Source organism: Condylura cristata, unplaced genomic scaffold (genome assembly GCF_000260355.1).
Source record: "Condylura cristata isolate star-nosed mole 26May11 unplaced genomic scaffold, ConCri1.0 scaffold00030, whole genome shotgun sequence".
NCBI lineage: Eukaryota > Metazoa > Chordata > Mammalia > Eulipotyphla > Talpidae > Condylura > Condylura cristata.
The window spans coordinates 6,847,494-6,868,160 of NW_004567131.1; the positions used below are offsets into that span (position 1 = coordinate 6,847,494).

Consider the following 20,667-nt stretch of genomic DNA (forward strand, 5'->3'; position numbering starts at 1 on the left):
AAAAAAAATCATGTCTTTATGAAGGACTGAATTCTCAAAATCTGCAAAATCCTCTGTCACTTCACTTACCTGATCTCTTCCTGATTTATGTGTTGTCATGTGACGTTCAAGTTGAGTTCTATATGCAAAGGTGTAACTGCACAGAGAGCAACTGAAGTTATCTTCATTCTTTTCATGGCGATATTTAATGTGTTCTTTCAGAGAGGTAAAGCGTTTATAGCCTCTATCACAATATGGGCAAGTGAGTAGTTGGGAAAATGCATCTGGTGTTCCTACAAAAGAAAAAGGTCATATACTTTAAATTTAAAACTTAAAAAAAAAATTACTAAAGCTACCACTAGGACTCTTTTGTTTTGTGCCAAATAATGTGCTACATACTTTATTTGATCCTCAAAACAACACAGCGATACTCATCTGTATTTCATAAAAAATGTAAGATGATCAGATAGGTCAAATAACTGAAATCACATAGTCAGTAAATGATAAAGACAAGATCCAAACATGTCTCATTTCAAACTCCTATGTCTTTTTTACTAGGCCATAATGCCTCCTTTCTTTTGTGTGGTTAGACAAAAAAAAAAAAAGGTAAAATTAGACTGCTGGTTACACTTATATTCTGTTTATGTACTAAACGGTACTTTTATACAATAGAAATTATTGCTTGGTAACTATGTCATCACTATTTTACATTAATTCTTTCAAATTTGAAAATCACACTATAAAGTTATTGTGGGAAGAGAGTAAGTACTTAGTTACAATATATGTTATTAAGGGTCCATAGCAATGAGGTGTGGTCATATGGCTCTGTTAATACCAAAAGAATATGTATTAGGGAGAAGGTAATAATGGAGTCAGATTGAGGTGTGATGTATGACTTCTCATTTTTTCTCTATTGAAATAAATAGACAATGTATCAATATAAGGCAGTTTTCATAAACTAAAGGCACTATGGATAAACTGAAATCCCCTGAATGAACTATGTTTTTTTTAATTGGGAACCATCTAAGTCTGCCAATCCTAAAATGTAATACTACTTTGCCAATTAACATGATTTAACCAATAATTACTTTCCATATTGGATTTATTTCTTCAAAGAAATACATTCCTAAGTGGCGCCCTATTATAAATATATCTTTACCTGCATTTTAAGTTTCTTATAGAAATGAATACAAAAGAAAATTTTCTAATACTCTCCACTTGCTCCATAAGCATATATTAACTTTATTGAAATTCCAATCCATATAAATTGTCTTGCTCAAGAAAAATCTTCAAATTATAGACTAGCACATGACTCTACATAGCTCATTAAATTTGTATCAAATATATGAACAAAATGAAATAACCAAAAATACCAAGGCTTATGATGTATCTTCTTGTCAACTAGCAAGGCACACAGAACCAGAGATTTCAATTAGTGAAATCACTAACATGAACCACTTCTTTGGGGATTTAAAAACTTAAATGTTTTGTCTAATATACATTTCTTACCTGTACAAGCTAGTGGGAAATAAACATTTGGAACATTCTCTTTGCTAGACTGCCTAGCACATTCTATTGATTTTTGTTGGTTATAATGGCAAAAGTCAAAGTCAAATTCTAGTGCATTCTATTGATTTTTGTTGGTTGCAATGGCAAAAGTCAAAGTCAAATTTCTAAGTTTCAATAGTGGCACTACAATCACAAAGCAATTTCCATTCACAGTTCACAATATCAGAGAGTTCTATGTTCTCATTATGTTTTATTTTTCCCTTTGCCTTCATGAGTAATCCTTACAATTAATAAGCAAAATGTTAATTAGTTTGCAGAATGACTGTTTATATTTTAGTAGCAAGTTACTTTCACATACCAGTATCTATTGACCTTTCTCATAATTTAAGCTTTGAATTTACTCTTTTAGGGCACTAGCAGACTACAGTGAAAAATACATATGAATATCTGACATACCAAGCATGTTATGTAATAAATAGCTTTTAAAAGTTAAATGAAAGTTTTTATTTCTATTTTTTAAAAATATTGGATTTTTGTTTTTTTTTTTTTATAAATAATCACTTTTTAGCAACAAAATCTTGTCATATAAGCAAAAAGACATTTCTTTTTTAGAACTCTTAAAATAAACTTAGGGTAACAATTCACACTACTAAAAAAAAAACAATCTGATCACTTTCTTAATGAGTCTATAATTCTTTATTTATGCATCTTTGACCATGAGTAAGCTTTTTTTTTTTTTTTAAAGATTTTTTGTGCATACAGACCTGGGGTACAGGCCAGAGGCTCAGGGGCGGTGAGAGGCTTCACCAGAGACAAAGCAGGGAACAGAACAGGCAGATTGACAAAGTACACTGCTGAGGGGAGCAGTGGGCGGGTCAGGAGAGGTCTGCTGCGCCATGTGGTCACCTCTGGGGCAGGCGGGAATTGAACTCATGCAGAAGTGGCTTAAGCTTCTTTGTGCTGTGCTTTAACCCGCTGCTCCACCAGGGAGGGCCTGAATAAGCTTTTTTAAAATATATTTTATGGGCACTCCCTGGTGGCACAGCGGGTTAAAGCACAGCACTAAGAAGCTAAAGCCATTTTAGCATGAGTTCAATCCCCACCTGTCCCAAAGGTGATCCACATGGCAAGACAGACCCTCTCCTGACCCATCCGCTGCTCCCCTCAGCAGTGCACTTCATCGATCTGCCTGTTCTGCTCCCCACTCTGTCTCTGGCCAATCCTCTCACCGCCCCTGCACCTCTGCCTGTACCCCAGTTCTGTATGCATAAATAAATACATCTTTAAAAAAATACAAAGAAATGGAAAGACATTCCATGCTCATAGATCAGAAGAATGAACATCATTAAAATGACATCCTACCAAAAGTGATTTACAGATTTAACACATTCCAATAAAAATCTCAGTGACATTCTTCAAAGAACTAGAACAAACACTGATGAGATTCATATGATAGCACAAAACAAACTTGAATAGTCAAAACTCTCTGGACTAAACGAGAACTGAGGTATCACACCTGCACAGTACTGGAACAAGAACAGACACACAGACCAATGGGATTGAATAGAAAATCTAGATTCACAACTGGGACTACATCAAATTAAAGAGCTTCTGTATAGCAAAAGACATCATACAAAACAAAGAGATACCTCAGAGACTGGGAGAAAACTTTTGCACACAATAATAATGATAAAGGACTGATCACAAAGATAAACAAAGAGCTGACAAAACTCAACAACAAAAAAATGAACAACCCCATCAAAAATGGGAAGAAAAGCTAAAAAGACACTTTTCCAAAGAGAAAATGCAGATGTCCAACAGGCATATAAAAAATGTTCAGTATCACTTGTAATAAGGGAAAATGCAAATTAAAATGATAGTGAGCTATCATCTCACACCAGTGAGACAGGCACATATTAAAAAGAAAAAACAAACTAGCAACAGCAAATGTTAGTGAGGATGTGGAAATAAAGGAGCTTTCGAATACTGTTGGTGGGAATGCAAACTGGTACAACTACTATGGAAAATTGTTTGGAGGTTTCTCAAACTGCTAAAAATGGAGCTTCCATATGATCCAACAATTGCATGTCTTGCTATTTACCCAAAGGACACAAAAACAGTAATTCATCCTGTACCCTTATGCTCACAGCTGCACTATTTACAAGAGGGCAGATGTAGAATCAACCCAAATACCCAAAAATAGTTGATTGGATCAAGAAGACATAAACACTATGGAATATTCCTCAGCAATCAAAAAAATAAACTCATGCCATTTGAAGCAACATGGATGGAGTTGGAAAGGATCATGCTTGGTGAAATTAGCCATAAAGAAAAAGAAAAATACTGGATGGTTTCTTTCATAGCAGCAGTGTAAGGGATAAGAAAAAAAAAAGCAACTGTAAGAAAGTAACAATGAAAATCAACAAACAACTATAAACCAGAGACATCCTATGGAGGTGAAGGGTGAAGAAGGCAATAGGATCAAAACTGGGGTGGGAAGAGCATACAGGACTATGGTGAAGTTCACAGGGATAACAACCAAGATGAAAAATTGTACAAAATGAAGAATGATGTAAAAAATATATAAATAAAAAAGTAAGTATTAAATACACACACACACACACATACACACAAAGGATGCAAACTAGAATAGCCACCTGGGAAGATAGTTTGTCAGTTTCTTAAATAAACATATTCTTACCATATGATAGAGCAATCACACTTTCTGGTATTTACCCAAAGGAGTTGAAAACTTATGTCTATACAAAAACCACCAGATGGATATTACGGCACTTTTATTCATAATTACCAAATATGGAAACAAAAGACACTTCAATAGGTAAATGGATAAGCAGACTGATATAACTGGAAAATGGAATGTTATTCAGCACTTAAATTAGCTATCAAGCTATAAAAAACATGGAGGAATCTTAAGGGAATATTACTAAGTGAAAGAACTTGAAAAGGCCACTTACTACATGATTCCAATTATATTATATTCTGCAAAAGGCAAATTATGGAGACATAAAAAGATCTGTGGTTGCTTGTGTTTAAAAATGAAAAGGCAGATCACAGAGACAGTGCTTTATATTATGAAAATACTCTGTATGATAGAATGAAAGATTCATAATGTTTAATATCATCAAACATTTGTCCAAAACCCAAGAAGGAACCCAAAAGTAAATTATGGACTTTGGTTGATAATATATATCAACATAGATGCATCCTTACTATCCTGGTATGTTGGGTTGATAATTGGGGAGACTATAAATGTGTGGGGAGAGGAGTATGTGTGAAAAAAAATCTGTCCTTTGCTCCAAATTTGTTGGAAACATAAAATTATTCTAAAAAAGTTTTTAAACAGTTTATTATTAGATTATTAAGCTCAATGTAGTGATTAAACAGGGAACCCTGGAAAAACCAAACTACATATAGGATGCTAACACTGAAAAGAATTCTCAAATACTGAAGTATTATAGCTTCCTAGTTCTTGTTACATATCTATACATTATGTTATAGTGATATCTCTATGCCATTTTCCTGTTTCCATTATTATATGAAAAGGTAGAATGATAGAGTATGTCTTTCCAAGAGAGAATGAGCATATTATTATTGTATTTCACTACTCTTTATATACTAGCTGTTCACACAAGAGTGTGAAGTAGATATGGAAAAAAGATTTTTCTTCAAATTAGCATGTTTTGAAGCAGACAACCGTGTTTTCCTTAACAGGAAAAGTGATAAAGAATCAAGGAGCAGTTGGTGTCAACCAAACTCCCATTTATATTAATTGCTACTATGTAAGTGAACAAAAATCAATATCTAGCACTGCTTCTAAGAAGTTCAAAAGCAGAGGCATCAGATGCTACCATTTTAATGCTATACAATTATCACAGACAATGTTTCATTAAGGATGTACAGGTCCCTGAAATAAATTTTGGTTTGAAAATATAGTACAACAGGTATCTCATTTTAATGTAAACCATAATCCTTTCTTTAAAAGAGGAAAACAGCAATAAATGTAAACTTCAATTTACCATTTTCATCATGACCACTGGCTTCTGGTGTTCCCTGCCTTTGGTCTTCTTCAGGTGCTTCAGGGTAAATGACAGCAGTGTCTTGTTGTTGCAGAAACTCTTCAACATTAGGATCATGGTTTTGTTCATTTTCTGCATCTGAGTCACACTCATCATCTTTTACTAAAAAGCAATTTCACAAGCAAGTTGTTACAAAATTTTTATAAATAGTTTGCCTTGAAAGAATACATGATAACTTTTGAATTTTTTCAGGAAATATTTACTGAAAATTAAAGATGGAATTCACTCATTCTGTTATATTAAACAGTTTTCTTGGTTTATGTATTTAGTATTATTAAAGTTTTTTGGAATTTATACAATATCTCTTTTAAATTTTAGAGTTGTACTTCCATTTTACTCATAAACATGCCACAGAGGAAGTAATAAATTCAGGTTGACAGAATGCTTAATATTTATATTGAGAATAATGCGAGGGAATAGGAAAAAAGAAAACCTTATTTCTCAAACCTATGTTCTTCCCAGCAACCTATAGTATCATGTTTACTCAAGTACTGTAGGAAATCTGAATCATTTTCAATATAAACCACACTGAAGTTCAGTAAATTTATGTGATTTCTTAGAAACCAGCTTTAATAGTTACCTATTATTAGAAATATTTCTAATAAGCATCAGAGTATCAAACTGATAAAATTGTTTCCTTTTTCCTCTATATTCATATACATATGAGGCTATTCTTTCTCTGTTTTTGCTTCAGAATATGTGGGATTATGGCAGAGGTTTTTACTTCAGTTATTAGAAAGGTTCACAATATAGTAGAATGTTTTCACTTTTGAGAGGTAGTACAGAATGCTGTTAAGTTTGTAATAAAATAGTATGCTGCATTGTGGGTTTTCCCCCATTTCCTCTCTGGCTCCAGAAAAGAGTATCTACTCCATGTTAGTGGTAAATTTAACAGCCTAGTATGGCTCCCAAGTGTCTTATGGAAGACTTCTTTATACACTTCAGAATGAATCTGTAAAACAGCAATTTGCAGCTACTGAAATTGAAGCCAAATTAAAGTTGTGATTTATGGATATCTTTTTGTTCAACAGTCATTAAAACAATCTTGCTGAAATCTCTTACACAGTAACTACTCTGGGTAGCTACGTTAAGCCTTAGATTCAATGGCACAGAAATAATGGTGACCCTTCATTTTTTCTTCTTTTTAATGTACTCAACAGCTATCAATTATTTATCATCTGCTATATACTGAGAACTGTACTATTTAGTTCATGCTGACTACCACACTGGGGTACTGGATCTAGGGATAAGTGAAGAGTTTTCAAGAGGTAATTGGTATTAAGAGAATCAATTTTCAAATTCTCAACAAGCAGGAATGCCTTTCTTAGAATCCTAAAGATTCTTCTCTCTACCCTTTTCTTTTCACAGTAATCTCTAACTTAAAAATAAAAAAAAAAAGGAGAAAGAGATAGGCATATGCCTCCATCCATCTAATCATTAATATAGTACCTAGTATTAGAGAGTAAAAGCCTCTTGGTTTCCAATGGAAAAAAATTCAAAATACTGACTGGGAAAAATGTCTTAATTAATTAATCAGTGCAGCATAAAATTATTAGAGGCCTTCTCTTGTTTACACTGAGTTCTAACAGGGTAAAGAATGGCAACTGAAATGCAGTATTTGGTAATAGTCGGGAAACTGCAATCAGGTATATAATTGTATGGCCAAAGAAAATAAAGATAATTTTACTTTAATAACATCACCTGTTCCATTCCCTAACTATTACTAAAAAAGTTTACTGTTTCTGAGGGGTCTGGTGAGAGCAAAGCAAAGAGTCTCAAAAACATTATTTCTGTTATTAGCTGAAATAAATGCATTTTAAAATAGCTAATACAGTACAAGTCAGTTACTGAATCTTTTCAATGTAAAACTTTCAAATGAAACTCATGAAATTTTGTGATTTTTTATAGATTTCATAATATAGTTAAAATAATTTTATCAATAATACAATATTTACTTCACTTTATGTCACCACTTATAAAATATTTACATCTTCTATATTCCAGTAACTATATACACCACACATACACCGACCCCTTTGCCCCTCACATACATACAATTGACCCATGAACAACATGCCTTGTTTAGATACTGTCCCTCATTTAAATGTACAAAATATTCAGTCAAAAGTGTATATTAATATTTCACCCACTATAATCTTAACTGTTAATAGCCTGTTACTGACCAGAAAACTTAGTGTCAACATGAATATTTGCTAACAGAAATTTACATGTTACATGTGTTATATACTATATTCTTACAAGCAAGTAATTTAGAGAAACTGTTAGCAAGAAAATTTTAAGATACCCACGTTATATAAGTAAATGTCCTATATCTCACAATGAGTGGTGACCAGAATATATACCTATAAGTTAGCAAGTATCACTATGCTTGTGATACCTATACATTAGTGCTGTGGCCATTCAACCGTCCTCCAACCCTAATGCCTTTAAAATATTTTTTAAAACCTAAATATTATGAAAAGGCAACATTTCTTAGCATTTAAAATAAAGTGAGAAAAACCTAATAAAAGTGTCATGAAACTCAGACTAGATTTGGAGAAGTAAAGTTGTCCTAAGTTAGGGGGAACAAATTCTTTTGCTAAAAAGCCAGACAGGAAATATTTTGAGCTTTCTGGATCATTCAGACTCTATGGTAACAATCCAACTCAGTTGTAGTAACACAATATAGCAATAGAAAATATGTAAATGTTTTTATGTTCCCAATAAAACTTTACTCAAAGACACTAAAAACAAAGAAAATCACAAGGAATTTACAATAGTGCATTTGTTAATACTATAAGTTTATGGCATCTGTCCAAAGAAAATATGCATATTAAGTCAACCTGCACAGTTCAAAACTATGTTATTGAGGGGTCAATGGTAAGACAGCAGAATGATGAGTTTTTAAATGGTTTACTTTTCAGCATTATACAGTCGATTTTTTGCATGAAATTATCTTCAGTAAGTGTAAGGTTACCTATACACTACTAAAACACTGGTTCCAAATGTAATCATTTGGAGACAAAGAATTTTACAGTATAAAAATTAGATAAGGCCCATATAATCTTAATATCATTGAATAATCCAATTTTATAAATGTGTTTATTTGTACTTTATAGATTTCTTATTACTTATAACTTACATTCTTTATAGAGGAAATTTTTATAAAAATTCATCAAAAGGTACTGACATTAATCTGAATAGACAAAAGGTGGCTCATGTTTTTCAAATGGAAAGTCTGATTTGGTTGATTGATATAACAGTGACAACTGATTTTGCTTGTTAGCTTATTAGGTAGGAATTTTCCCAAATGAACTAAGTTTGTAATTCTGAGGTATTGATCAACATATAGTCAGTTAATATGATAAATGATTTTTGGCAAAAAGTACCCAATCATTTCTGAATATTAAACAGTGTGCTTCCAAGTGAGGGGAGGGAGAAATAAAAATCTTAAAGGATATATTAGCTCTCTGTTAAGTTAGTATTGGTGAAGTCTTTTTGGCATATGACCCAGAAAAAGAGGGAGTCAATGATTCTAATGAACAATTGTATATGTCAATTATAAATCTGTGAGGCAGCTTACCTAATATAAATTAGGAGAATAACAGTAATTCTTATGGTTGTTGTGACAAGTAAATTCATTAATATGAGCTTATTAGTACTGTACCGGGAAAATAGTAAATGCTATGTAATATTGTTTGCTATTTAATCCAAGCAGTTTTATAAAGTGAATGTGATAATTTATCAACTACCTATGTTCCAAGTACAATAATCTGGGTCAGAAAAGTTAGGTAGCATTTTCCAAAATCACACAGTAAAAAAGTATTACTATTAGAGCAGATAACACTATCTCCATGAATCTGTATTTGCCCAATTTTGAGCTGCAATTAGAAATTTTGCAGTTTTACACATAAAATTTAAGGTGCTGGGAAGCACAAATTGTGAAAAGGTCATTTATAAAGCAAACTTCTTAGTTCTTAACACTGCCAAACTTGTGTATTTAAACACTAGAGAGGTGAGAAATACATAGTGAAATATTTGATAATTTGGATTTCTTTTAGACAGAACAAAACTCAGAGCTGATTGTCAAAGTAAAGAATTATAGAATTATAATCCTTTATGAAAATGTAGAACAGAGTTGTAAACACTAGAGAGCAAGCATTGAGACATAGACACAATATAAAGACTAAACATTTAGTAATCAGTAAATTATTTCCATCATAATAAATAGGATTTCTCCTATTTTTATCTTCCATTTTTGAAAGTTTGGAAATCTACTAACAAAAAAGGAATCCTTAGATGGAAAAACAACTTTTGGGTGAATTTTTAACTCTGAGTACTATGCTAAGACTATAGTTCTCTTAACTTCATGAATTGTAAAAGAAGTCAGCTATAGAAAGAATCTGACAAAGTTCTGAAAAACAGTGACCTCTGTACAATGTTTTTGTTTACTTTGTCAACACATTATTCCACGAAGTCAAGGAATTAACGAAAGCAACAGCAAAACACAATTTTAAAGATTAATGGTTCAAATGTCTCAAACATTTGCATTCCAACCTTTTATTTTCTTAAAATTACATTTACCTGGCCTTTAATAAATGTTTGTTTATTCCTGATACCCCAGTTCTAGGGAAAAAATGCACCAGGAAATATCACCATCTTGTTGGGGTAGGGGAATGGATAGACCTTATGTTTCCAGGAGCAACTTTTCATAAATGCAAGGTCACACTACCTTAAAGATGTGACTTTTTTTCTTTTTGAGATAATTTACATACTTCTCAGTACTTAAAACTGAAAGAATTCATGTAGCTTGTAGTAAAGAGTGAACTGTAAGACAAAACTTGTTATGTCTTTTTTGATAATATTTTGCCTACAGGGGCACAAAATCTGTAGCTATGGTAGTAAGTAATTAAAGTTTGACATTAGGTAAAAGTAATAAGTAGGATTCTTTTGTGTTCATTAATGCTCTACTATTTTATTCTCCAGTTTAAATATTTTATATAATGTGTAAGTTAACACGATAAATATTTGCTAACAAGCATACTTGAAATATATTATTTATGCAAGTTAAACATAACCACACCAAAGGGAAAATATAAAATCTTAGGATGCAGGCACCAGAAATGATTAGAGCCCACTATTATTTAATTAATTTAGAATGTACCTTTAATAGTTATTGGTTCGTAGCAATACTTAGTTATTGGTTTGTAGCAATAATTGACAGGTATGGGAATGTTATTTTTATACTATAGATGAAAATTTATCTTTGAAAAATTATTATAAAACACACTTGTCTCTCATAATGAAATTTATATTTAAGTGTCTATGGAATACTCCTGAAATGCACTACAAATAAAAAACTATAAATGTTAAAGCAGAGGAGGAAATTTAATTAAACTATAATATAGAAATATCAAGTTAGGTTCAAATATACAAAATTTAATTACTCTTAGGTTAACTATTCTGAGGAAATGCTTTAATAATTTAGAATTTATTTCTGAAGTTTACATTCTGATATTTCTTTCTTTTTTAAAATATTTATTTATGCATACAGTAATGGAGTACAGGCCAGAGGTGCAGGGGCAGTGAGAAACTTCATTAAAGACAGAGTGCAAAGCAAATAGGCAGATCAACAGAGTACACTGCTGAGGGGAGCAGTGAGCAAGACATGTCTGCTGCGTCATGTGAGTCAGCTCCCTGACCGAACTCGAGCTGAAGCAGCTGTGGTAGCTTAACAGTGCAGCGCTTAAACCTGTTGCGCCACCCGGGAGGGCCCACATTCTAGTATTTCTATCTGACTTATGTGACACAACAAAAGTATCTGATATTATCACACATAAGATCTAGAATTAAGTTTCCACTTGCTCTTTTGCTTCTTAAATCTGATTTGAATCCATTATAGAGGAATAGTCTTAAATCTCAGTATGTATTTTTAGTTACCTAGAAGCAGATTCCCTTGTTCACTATAATTCAACTTCATTTTGGCATTTTCTTTTCTTTTAATATTTATTTTTAAATATTAAACAAGAATGGGAGTGCAGGCCAGGGGTGTCGGGGTTGAGAGACTTTACCAGATATAGAGTGGGGAGCAGAACAGGCAGATCTACTGAAATACACTGCTGAGGGGAGCAGCAGGTGAGACAAGGAGAGGTCTGCCACACCATGTGGGTCACCTTTCAGGCCAGGGAATAGAACTTGTGCTGCAGTGGTTGCTGAGAGTTTCATGTGATGTGCTTTAATCTGTTGCACCACAAGGGAGGAGGGAGGACTCCATTATGGCATTTTCAATCCCAGAAATTATAAATTTTTTTTTGATTCTCTTGTCTGCCAGTGAGATGTTCACTCAACATATCAGTATTCAAGATTATCATCTGGTTTACAGATAACTTCTGATATTTGCTTATTTTTCTCTTTTGCTTTCTGTCCTATGGGTAATTCAATATAGATCCTGGTAATTAACAATGAAACTCAAAATGGATCAACATTTCTCTAACTGTGATAAATTCAAACACTCAAATGCCTATTATTTTGATTATCTGTAGATTATACTTGTCATCCTTATATAGTGAAAAAATTGCTGTATTATATGAATATGTATGCTTATATTTAAAGAACAAATTTCTTACTTTTCATATAGAGCCCCTTGCTTAGGTACTTAAACATTTTAGAAGGGCAAATAAAAGAGAGAAGAGTACAAAAAGTAATGAATCAGAAGATGTTCAAAGATGAGAGTAGGAAACAAAACTGGCAAAAAGAGTACCTGTACATCCTGCTTCATCTGCCTGAGCTTCAGGCCCCAGGATTTCTTGTCCTTCCTTTGCTAGTAAAATAAAAACAAGGGTTTAAAATACTCATGTGTCACACACATTTTAATTTCTAGAAATCTGAAAAGGAAACTTTTAGATTATATTTAATTTTTTCCCCTTTCCTAAGTGTAGTATTGAGTCCTTGGAAAGTAAAGATTTTCTCTTTGTTTTTATTCCCTAAATCACAAATTTCTGTATGGTGGCTACTGTTGCAGCTGTCTTGTGAACTTATTTTCTTTAACGTTCATAACAAACTTAAAAAAAAAAAAGCAAAATGAAGCTTGAAAAAGGTTAAACAACTTTTCCAGGAACATGCAATTATTAGATAGTAGAATGCAATTTGAATGCAGGTTTTAACAGCTCTAAACCTACTTCCCTAGCACTTGGCTTGTCTAAGTACAGTACTAGGAAAACTGGAAGGAAAGTTCTGACCAAATTTCATTATTCCCAGAATAAACTCCTAGGGAACTATACATTTTGTTTCCCTCTATTAATTATTCTTAATGGTAAATAGTAATAAATAATAATAGTAATAAATAATAATAAATAATGGGGGATACTGATAAACCTTTTTGGATGTCTATTATCCTTGCCTGTCCCTTATATTCAGAATTACTTGAGAAAATATGCAATTTTTTCTGCCAAGCAGGAAGTGTGTTTCATATATCTGCATATATTTTATTTATTAATTTATTAAAAGCATGCACATCATGAACTGTTAGGGAGTTGAAAAATGCTTTTTTAAATAAATGGTATTATGATGAGCATGACTTCTGAAGTCATATTAAAATATGAACTATTAGGGAGTTGAAAACTGCTTTTTTAAAAAAATGGTATTAAGATGAACATGACTTATGGAGTCATACTAAAATATCATGTAGTTTTCTGCACCCCAATCAAATCCCTCTGAATATGTTAGTCAAGAGTCTTGATTTAGATTTTCCTTAGGTTTGATAATTGAACTGACAACTGGAGTACTAAAAGTACAAAAGTACACTCACATTAAAGCATGTATTACTTTAAATCCACTGTGAGGATATATTCAGCAGCTTTTCTTTACTCATTACTTTTATATTAATACCATTTAAAAAATAGTAAAAATATGCACTGATTTCTTTAGATCAGTATAAAAAACACTACCTAAAAGTAGATTATGATGAGATTTAATGTCTGTTGAAGAATTACCATTTTATGTTTTCAATCAGCATAACTGCAATTTAAAAATCCCTGATAAAGTGTGTAGAATAAAAACAAGTGTCAGTTAAGGGTATGAAAAATATCTAGCATTCTTCTTTTTCTCCAAACACCTATAAACAAAGAAAAAGTATGCCAACTAGATAATTATATAATAGCTGTATAGTTTAATATTATTTATCAATGCTCTTTGTTTCTCCTTAAATGAAAAACCAAATAGCCAGTTACTACTTTATTATCTTATATTGTATTAATTATGAAAATCAAGAATAGATTAGTGGTTGCCAGAGAGGCCCTGTGTGAATGAATTGTTCTGTATCTCATTTATATCAATGCTCATATGCTGCACTAAAATATATTGTGCGATAATTCTGCAAGGTGGTGTACCTTGGAGTAAACTGAATAAATGGTACATAGGATGCCTGTATTATTTCTAGAACTATTTTTGAATTTAAAATTAAAAGTCGGTGAATTACAAAATTAAAAGTTTAATAAAAATCACTAGCAAATTAATAAAAACTCAATGACATATACTACAAATTTAGGTCAAAAGAAATGGAGCTTGTTTATTTTGACATAGATGAAATTCCTAGGAAGTAAAAACAAGATGGCAACTGTAACTCTTATTAAATTAAAAATGCACAAGATTTACTATCAATGGGAGAACAGTTCAACATACAGGGTTGACTAACATATGTTCTAAATTTTAAAATTTCCATTTTTGAAATTCATATCTATGTGTTTCTAACCACTTAAAATGTGTCTGAAAATATTTTACAGTAACATCGAAGGTGGCACAGTAAGCTGCTAACTCAGATCTTCCTTTTCTGCTCTGTCTCTTTGTTGATGACACACAAAAGATGTGCACATTTTCACCTGTGTTTTCTCAATTGTTCCCTGGGCTTTATTCTAGAGAAAGAATGATTCCACCAAAAAAAAAAAAAAAAAAAAAAGAATGATTCCACAATGATGTATAATTTTTATTTTTCATTTTGTTCATTTGATGTATTATACTGATAGATCTGCATATGTTGCACTATCACTATACCCTTGGAGTAAATCCCACTTGATTGTAACATATATTTTTAATGTATTGATGAATTTGGTTTGCTAATATTTTTTTTTCAGGATTTTTGCATCTATATTCATCAGTAATACTGGCCTGTAATTTTTTTGTGCTGTTCTTAATGGGTTTTGATATTAGTATTGTGCTGGTCTCATAAAGGTTAGGAAGTGTTCCCTTATTTTTGATTTTTTGGAAGTTTGAGAAGCATGTGTTTTATCCCAATGAAGTCACAAGGTCCTGGACTTTTACTCTTTGGTTACTTTTTTCAGTTTCTTTACCTGTAATTTGTGTGGTCACATTTTCTATTTCTTTATGAGTCAGTCTTGGGAGGTTTGTACGACTGAATGATTTTTCTCTTAGGTTGTCCAATTTGTTAGCATAGAGATGTTCATAGCAATCTTAAGACTATTGCTGGGTATCTGGTGTAAAGTCTTTTATGTTTTTTGTTTGTCTTTTTTTTCTTAATGAGTAATTTAACTAATGGTTTGTTAACTTTGCTGATTACAAAAACAACTCTTTACTTCATTAAATTTTGTTTATTTCATTTATTTTATTCTGATTTTTATTATGTTCTTCCTTTTAATGGCTTTTGGTTTTATTTGTTCTCTTTTTAGTTCTTTTAGGTGCAAGGTTAGAGTGTTTGAGAGTTTTCTTGTTTCTTTAGATAAGCTTTTAATGCTTTACAAACTTTCCACTTAGCATTGCCTTTGCTGCATTTCAAAGGTTCTGATATGTAGTATTTTTACTCTCATTTCTCTCCAAGTGTTTTTTTTTTTTTTTAGTTGTTCAATAGCAAGTTATTTAATCTCCATGTATTTTTGAGTTTCCCCCTTGTACATAATTTCTAAGCTCATACTACTATGGTCAGAAAATATGTGTGTTATGCCATCAATTTTCTTGAGTTTATTGAGATTTGTTTTGAGTACAACAGGTGATCTATCCTTGAGAATGTCCCTTGTGTACTTGAGAAGAATGTATATTCTGCTTTTTGTTAGATGGAACATTCTATATACATCTATTATGTCCATATTGTGTAACGAATCACTTAAGATTGATGTTTCCTTATTGATTTTCTGTCTGGAGGATATTGTTGAAAATAGGGTTTTAGAATCCCTAGTTTTAATGTATTGCTTTCAATTGCTCCCTTTAGGTCTGGAAATATTTGTTATTTTTTGGGTGATCAACAAATTGCTTTTGTTTTTGTTTTCCTATGATCTTGACAGTTTTGAAGAGTACTGGTCACTATTTTGTAGGATGCCTCTCAATCTGATTTCTCTGATTAGATTAAAGGGATATATTTTGAGCAAAAATATCACTGATGTGCATTTGCAATATATCTCACCAGTGTATTTTTGATGAAATTAACCTGATTAAAGTGGTATCTTCTAGGTTTCTTTATACTAGTCATGTCTTTTTTATTTTTTAATAAGTAATAATCATCTGGTAGGGGAATATTTCAAGCTAATTTTTTATTCATCTTTTTCCCCCTAAAGCACTTTTACTCACTGTTGTAGGCTTGTACTTAAATTTTCCTACTTTAGTTTCATAATCAATCATTTCTGCTAGGAATCTTGGTACCTCCTATTGGAAAATAGTGCTTGGCACCTCCTATTGGAAAACTGTACCCATAGATATGGGCACTAGGTAAGCTCCTTGATATGCTATGATACCAGGTATCATTTCCATGTCATCTCAGTAGAGCTAGGGAAAATATGTATGTACACTAATACTTGTTACTATTTGAATATATTCCACCTGTACTTTGTATCGATTTTTATGCATATGCTAAGAACCATATGGTCATAATGATCACTGATTGCAGTTCAACATCATAGTTTATTATAGCCTTTCCCTTTCTTCTATTTGTAATTTCTTTGAGAGTGAGAAATTTGGGTTTAATTATCCTCAATGTATTTACTTATTTGTTCAATCAAAATATACACATGAAGAATAACCCATTTCTCTGTGAAAAACAAATTTACTAACTATAGGAAAAGTAGGCAAAGGATAGTAGGCAAGTGGGGATGTGATAATTCTCTGAGTATATCTTTAGTATAGCTTATCTATATAATCACAGCATTATTTACACACACACACACACACACACAAATAATTCAAATCACTCAACAGATAGGGTGAGTAACAAATGAAATATAAGCAGTGAAAAATGAACCTAATTGGATTATAAATGAATTACAAAACTCACTGAAAGGGTAGGTAAGACAAACCTAAGATAACCTAAGCTATGGAAAATAGTATTTTGAAAATATACCTTATTCTGATGACAATAAGAATTACATACTCTTGGTATCAATTCATTTGAGTGTGACAACTTCAAATGAAGAACTTTTTTCTTTACTAAATTTTAAGTAGTTCCGTGAGATTGTTCTCAATAACAAAGCATACTAAATAATAATGGCTGAAATGAAAAATGTTGACATAGGCAATAATGTGTAATTCTAAATGCCCTATGACTTGGTTATCAAACTTACCATAAAAGCTACCTTTTGGTAGCTTGTACATAATACAAATTAGAAAGTGTGGAAATTTTCTAAATGTTTTATTAACTTTACCTACCCACAGTTACAGTAATTTTTGCTTCATCATCATACATGATTGATAAAACTCTAGATTTCACTGTATATAACCTTATTTTGACTATTTGCAATGTTATCTTCTTCTTTTGAAGCTCCATGATTCCTTTTTTATCATTTCTGGTTAGAGAATGTCTTTAGCAATTCACTTAGGGTAGGTTTGCTGGTGACAAACTCTTAGTGTTCCTTCATTTGAAAATATTCTGCTTTTTTCTTTCTTAAAGAATATTTTCTCTGGTTATAGAGTTTTGGACAGACAATTCTATTTTTCAGCATTTGAAAAATATCCAATTTCTGCATGATCTTCATTTTTTTTTTCAACGAGAAATTGTTGTCATTCAAATTGCTTTTTCCCTCTAGATAAAGATTTCATTTTTCTGTTTTTTCAGTACCATTTACTTTCTTACTTCCTTTTTGAATACTGATGATATGAACACAGATTGAAATAAGGTACTTAGACTCTGTTCTTTTTTTCTCCCCAGTCTATTTTCTTTCTATTCATACATAGTAGATTCCACTGTTTAATTTCCAACTGATTCGTTCCTCTGTCCTCACATCCTGCTACTGAGCCACCTACTGAGTTTTTTCAATTTATCTAATACACTTTCGTTCTACATTTTCAATTTGACGCTTTTCTATTTCTTTGTTTGACTGATTCTGTTGTTTGAAACATGTTTATAATTGTGTGTTGACGTACTTTTATCAATGCAGAATTTCATGACAATCTATGTCAGTTCAGGTATCATCTTGGTGTTAATGTCTATTTACTTCTTTTCTAATTCTGTTAAAAATGTCCTGGTTCTTGGTATAACAAATGATTGTTGCATGAACATTTATCAATTATGTAAGGAAACAGAGACACCAATATTTAAAACCTGTTTAAATAGGCTTCTTGTGAGAAGAAAGGCATTTTCCTATTACTGGTAAGTAGAAATGGAAGGCCACTTCATTTCAGCTCTCCTTGTGAAAAGGGGCTACTCATTAGCTAAGTGGGATTGGGAATTGAGGACCTCACTGTGGATCCTTGTGGGGAAGTGAACAGGTGATCTCATTCTGGCTGAGATGGGAAAGAGTGTCAAAATACTACTTTCCCATGCGGCTTCTGTTCACAACACTAACAGGGCAGGAGTGGAAGTGGTGAAAATTTCATTAGGTTTCCTTGATAACACTACAGCATGTAGGAATAGGACATCATGTTACCACTAGGTGGGGGTGGAACGGAAGTTCAGGATTCCCATGTGATTTGCACTGACACCACATGGGAAGTGGAGATATTTGTTCCTAGTTGGTAAAGAAAGTCTTGGATCCCTACATAGTCTCCCCTGACACCAGCATGGTAGGAGTCTCTTAGAGTACCTCCTTTCCATTAAAGTAGAAGTTCAAGGCTCCTTGCTCAGCATTTGCTGGTGATGATGGTGAGAGGGGCTACATCTTTTTTCCTGTGATATATGGCTGGAGTAGAATAGCTACTGTCTAAAAGTAGTTGTTCTCTCTATGTGTCGTCTTTCCTAGTCTTACGGCTTGATAAAGCAGACTTTCCCTGTACATGTGTGCAACTGTTGAATCTATGGGTCTTGGCTTCTCTAGCCCCAGACTGATTTATGAGGGAATGCAAGCTAAAAGAAAAACTCAGGGAACCCACTGCTCTATTGTTCTTTGGGTTCTCAGGTCCCCTATCTATCTGCCTTCTTTTTTCCACTTTTTTTTTATTGTGTTCTGAACAATATTAATATAGTTGGAGTTTAGAGTTTGAGATTTTTTCCTCTGTACTAGTATTTGAAGAGTTATTAAAAACTGGAGTTATTAGCTCCTTGAATATTTAGAACTTGTCAGTGATGACATCTGGGCTAGAACTTTTTTAGCAGTGAAATACACACACACAACATACACACACACAAATGATCATGCAGAAAACATTTCTTTTGTTGTATAGCTTATGAATTTTAACAAATATATACTCACATAGCCTCCACCAAGATCAGTATACAGAATAGTTACACCATTACCCCCAATTCCCTACTTCTACACCTTTATAGTCATATTCTACCCTTCTAGGCCCTGGCAACCAGGTTTCCCCCCTAGAATATACTTTGGTCATTTTGAAAATGTTATATATAAAGTAAATCTCATGCAGTGTGATCTTTCAGACTAGCGTCTTTTACTCAACATTAAATGCCCTTGAGTGTCATCCAAATTGTTGCTTATAGCAATAGTTTTTCCTTATTATTACTGCTTAGTATTACACTGTATAAGTAATTTCCTGATCTGTAGAAAGACAGAAGCTACATCCATTTTTGGGCAATTTAAATAGAGCTTTTATAAACATTATATGTACAAGTTTCAGTATGAAACTGTGCTTTTACTTCTTCAGAGGATCTCAGGAATGGGATAGCTGGGCTATATGGTAACTATATTTGACTGTATAATAAACTTTTCCAGTATAGCAACGACATTTGAAATCCTATGAGAAGTGCATAAAACTGTTAGTTGCTTCATAAATTCATCAGCTTTTGGTAGGAATATTTTAAAGTACTGATTCAATTTCTTTATAAATTACAGGATTATTTATGTTTTATAAAACTGACTCTTCGTGAGTCAGTTTTGATTAAGAATTTCTAAGATACTGACTGTATGTTTAACCTAGTACCTTGTTAATGCCTATAATATTTCATTAACAAGCTGTGATAATCAGCAAGTTAAATTCTTTAGGTTTTATTTTCAAGAAGCCTGGGAGTTATGTCAGCTTTTCATTTTTATTACTGCCACAAGGAATCAAACAAATCTTACATAGTCTACCTCTACTCTTGAATTTCCATCAAATCTCTCCCTTTTATTCTCATCCCAAGGAACACTGTTATTAGCTCAAAAAAGTCATCACTGCTTGAATTATTACAGCCTCCTCTTATTGAAGGTACGGTCTCCTGTTAGGCTCCCTTCCTCTAACATTCTTTTTCCATTATGGTTACTAGGCTTATTCAAAAATACGTATCAATGATCTTCTCATAACTCCAGGTAAAGTTCAAATCCCAACTTAGCACACAATGTCTCATATTCTCCATTTACTTCTCTGATCTCATTTTCCACAAAAAGAATTTGCTCAAACCTCTGTGACTTCATGCATGTTGCCTCTTCTGCTTCAAGTACCTCCTATCCCCTTTCCTTGCTTACTTAAGGATTGAATGTTTCTCCTTGATGTTTCCATGTAATTCTAAATATATACTTACATCAAACTATTTATAGTTATCTTTCTATCCATTCAGCTACAAGTACTTTTCATACAGAGACAACTACCTTATTCAAATTTGCAACCACATCCCTACAGAGTTCACTAAAGGGACAGATGGACAAAACTATAATATGAGAGGGTTGATAATATGTTTTCAAAGGTTTTTACACTGACCTATAAAATTTTTTAGTTATCC

At 32.4% G+C, this 20,667-nt stretch overlaps 1 protein-coding gene across 5 annotated transcripts in view; it reads right to left on the bottom strand.

The window, feature by feature from the left end:
• The window catches only part of ZEB1 (zinc finger E-box binding homeobox 1), a 150,563-nt gene that overhangs the window by 19,908 nt on the left and 109,988 nt on the right, over positions 1-20,667 (bottom strand). For 4 of the 5 annotated variants that reach the window (XM_004691188.1, XM_012731283.1, XM_012731282.1 and 1 more), the window contains 3 exons: positions 12,346-12,405; positions 5,526-5,687; positions 70-272 (listed from right to left, as the gene is read on the bottom strand). In XM_004691188.1, the coding sequence (XP_004691245.1) occupies positions 70-272; positions 5,526-5,687; positions 12,346-12,405 (425 nt within the window). The remainder of the gene's footprint in view (positions 1-69; positions 273-5,525; positions 5,688-12,345; positions 12,406-20,667) is intronic. The other variant, XM_004691190.1, reaches the window with a different exon arrangement.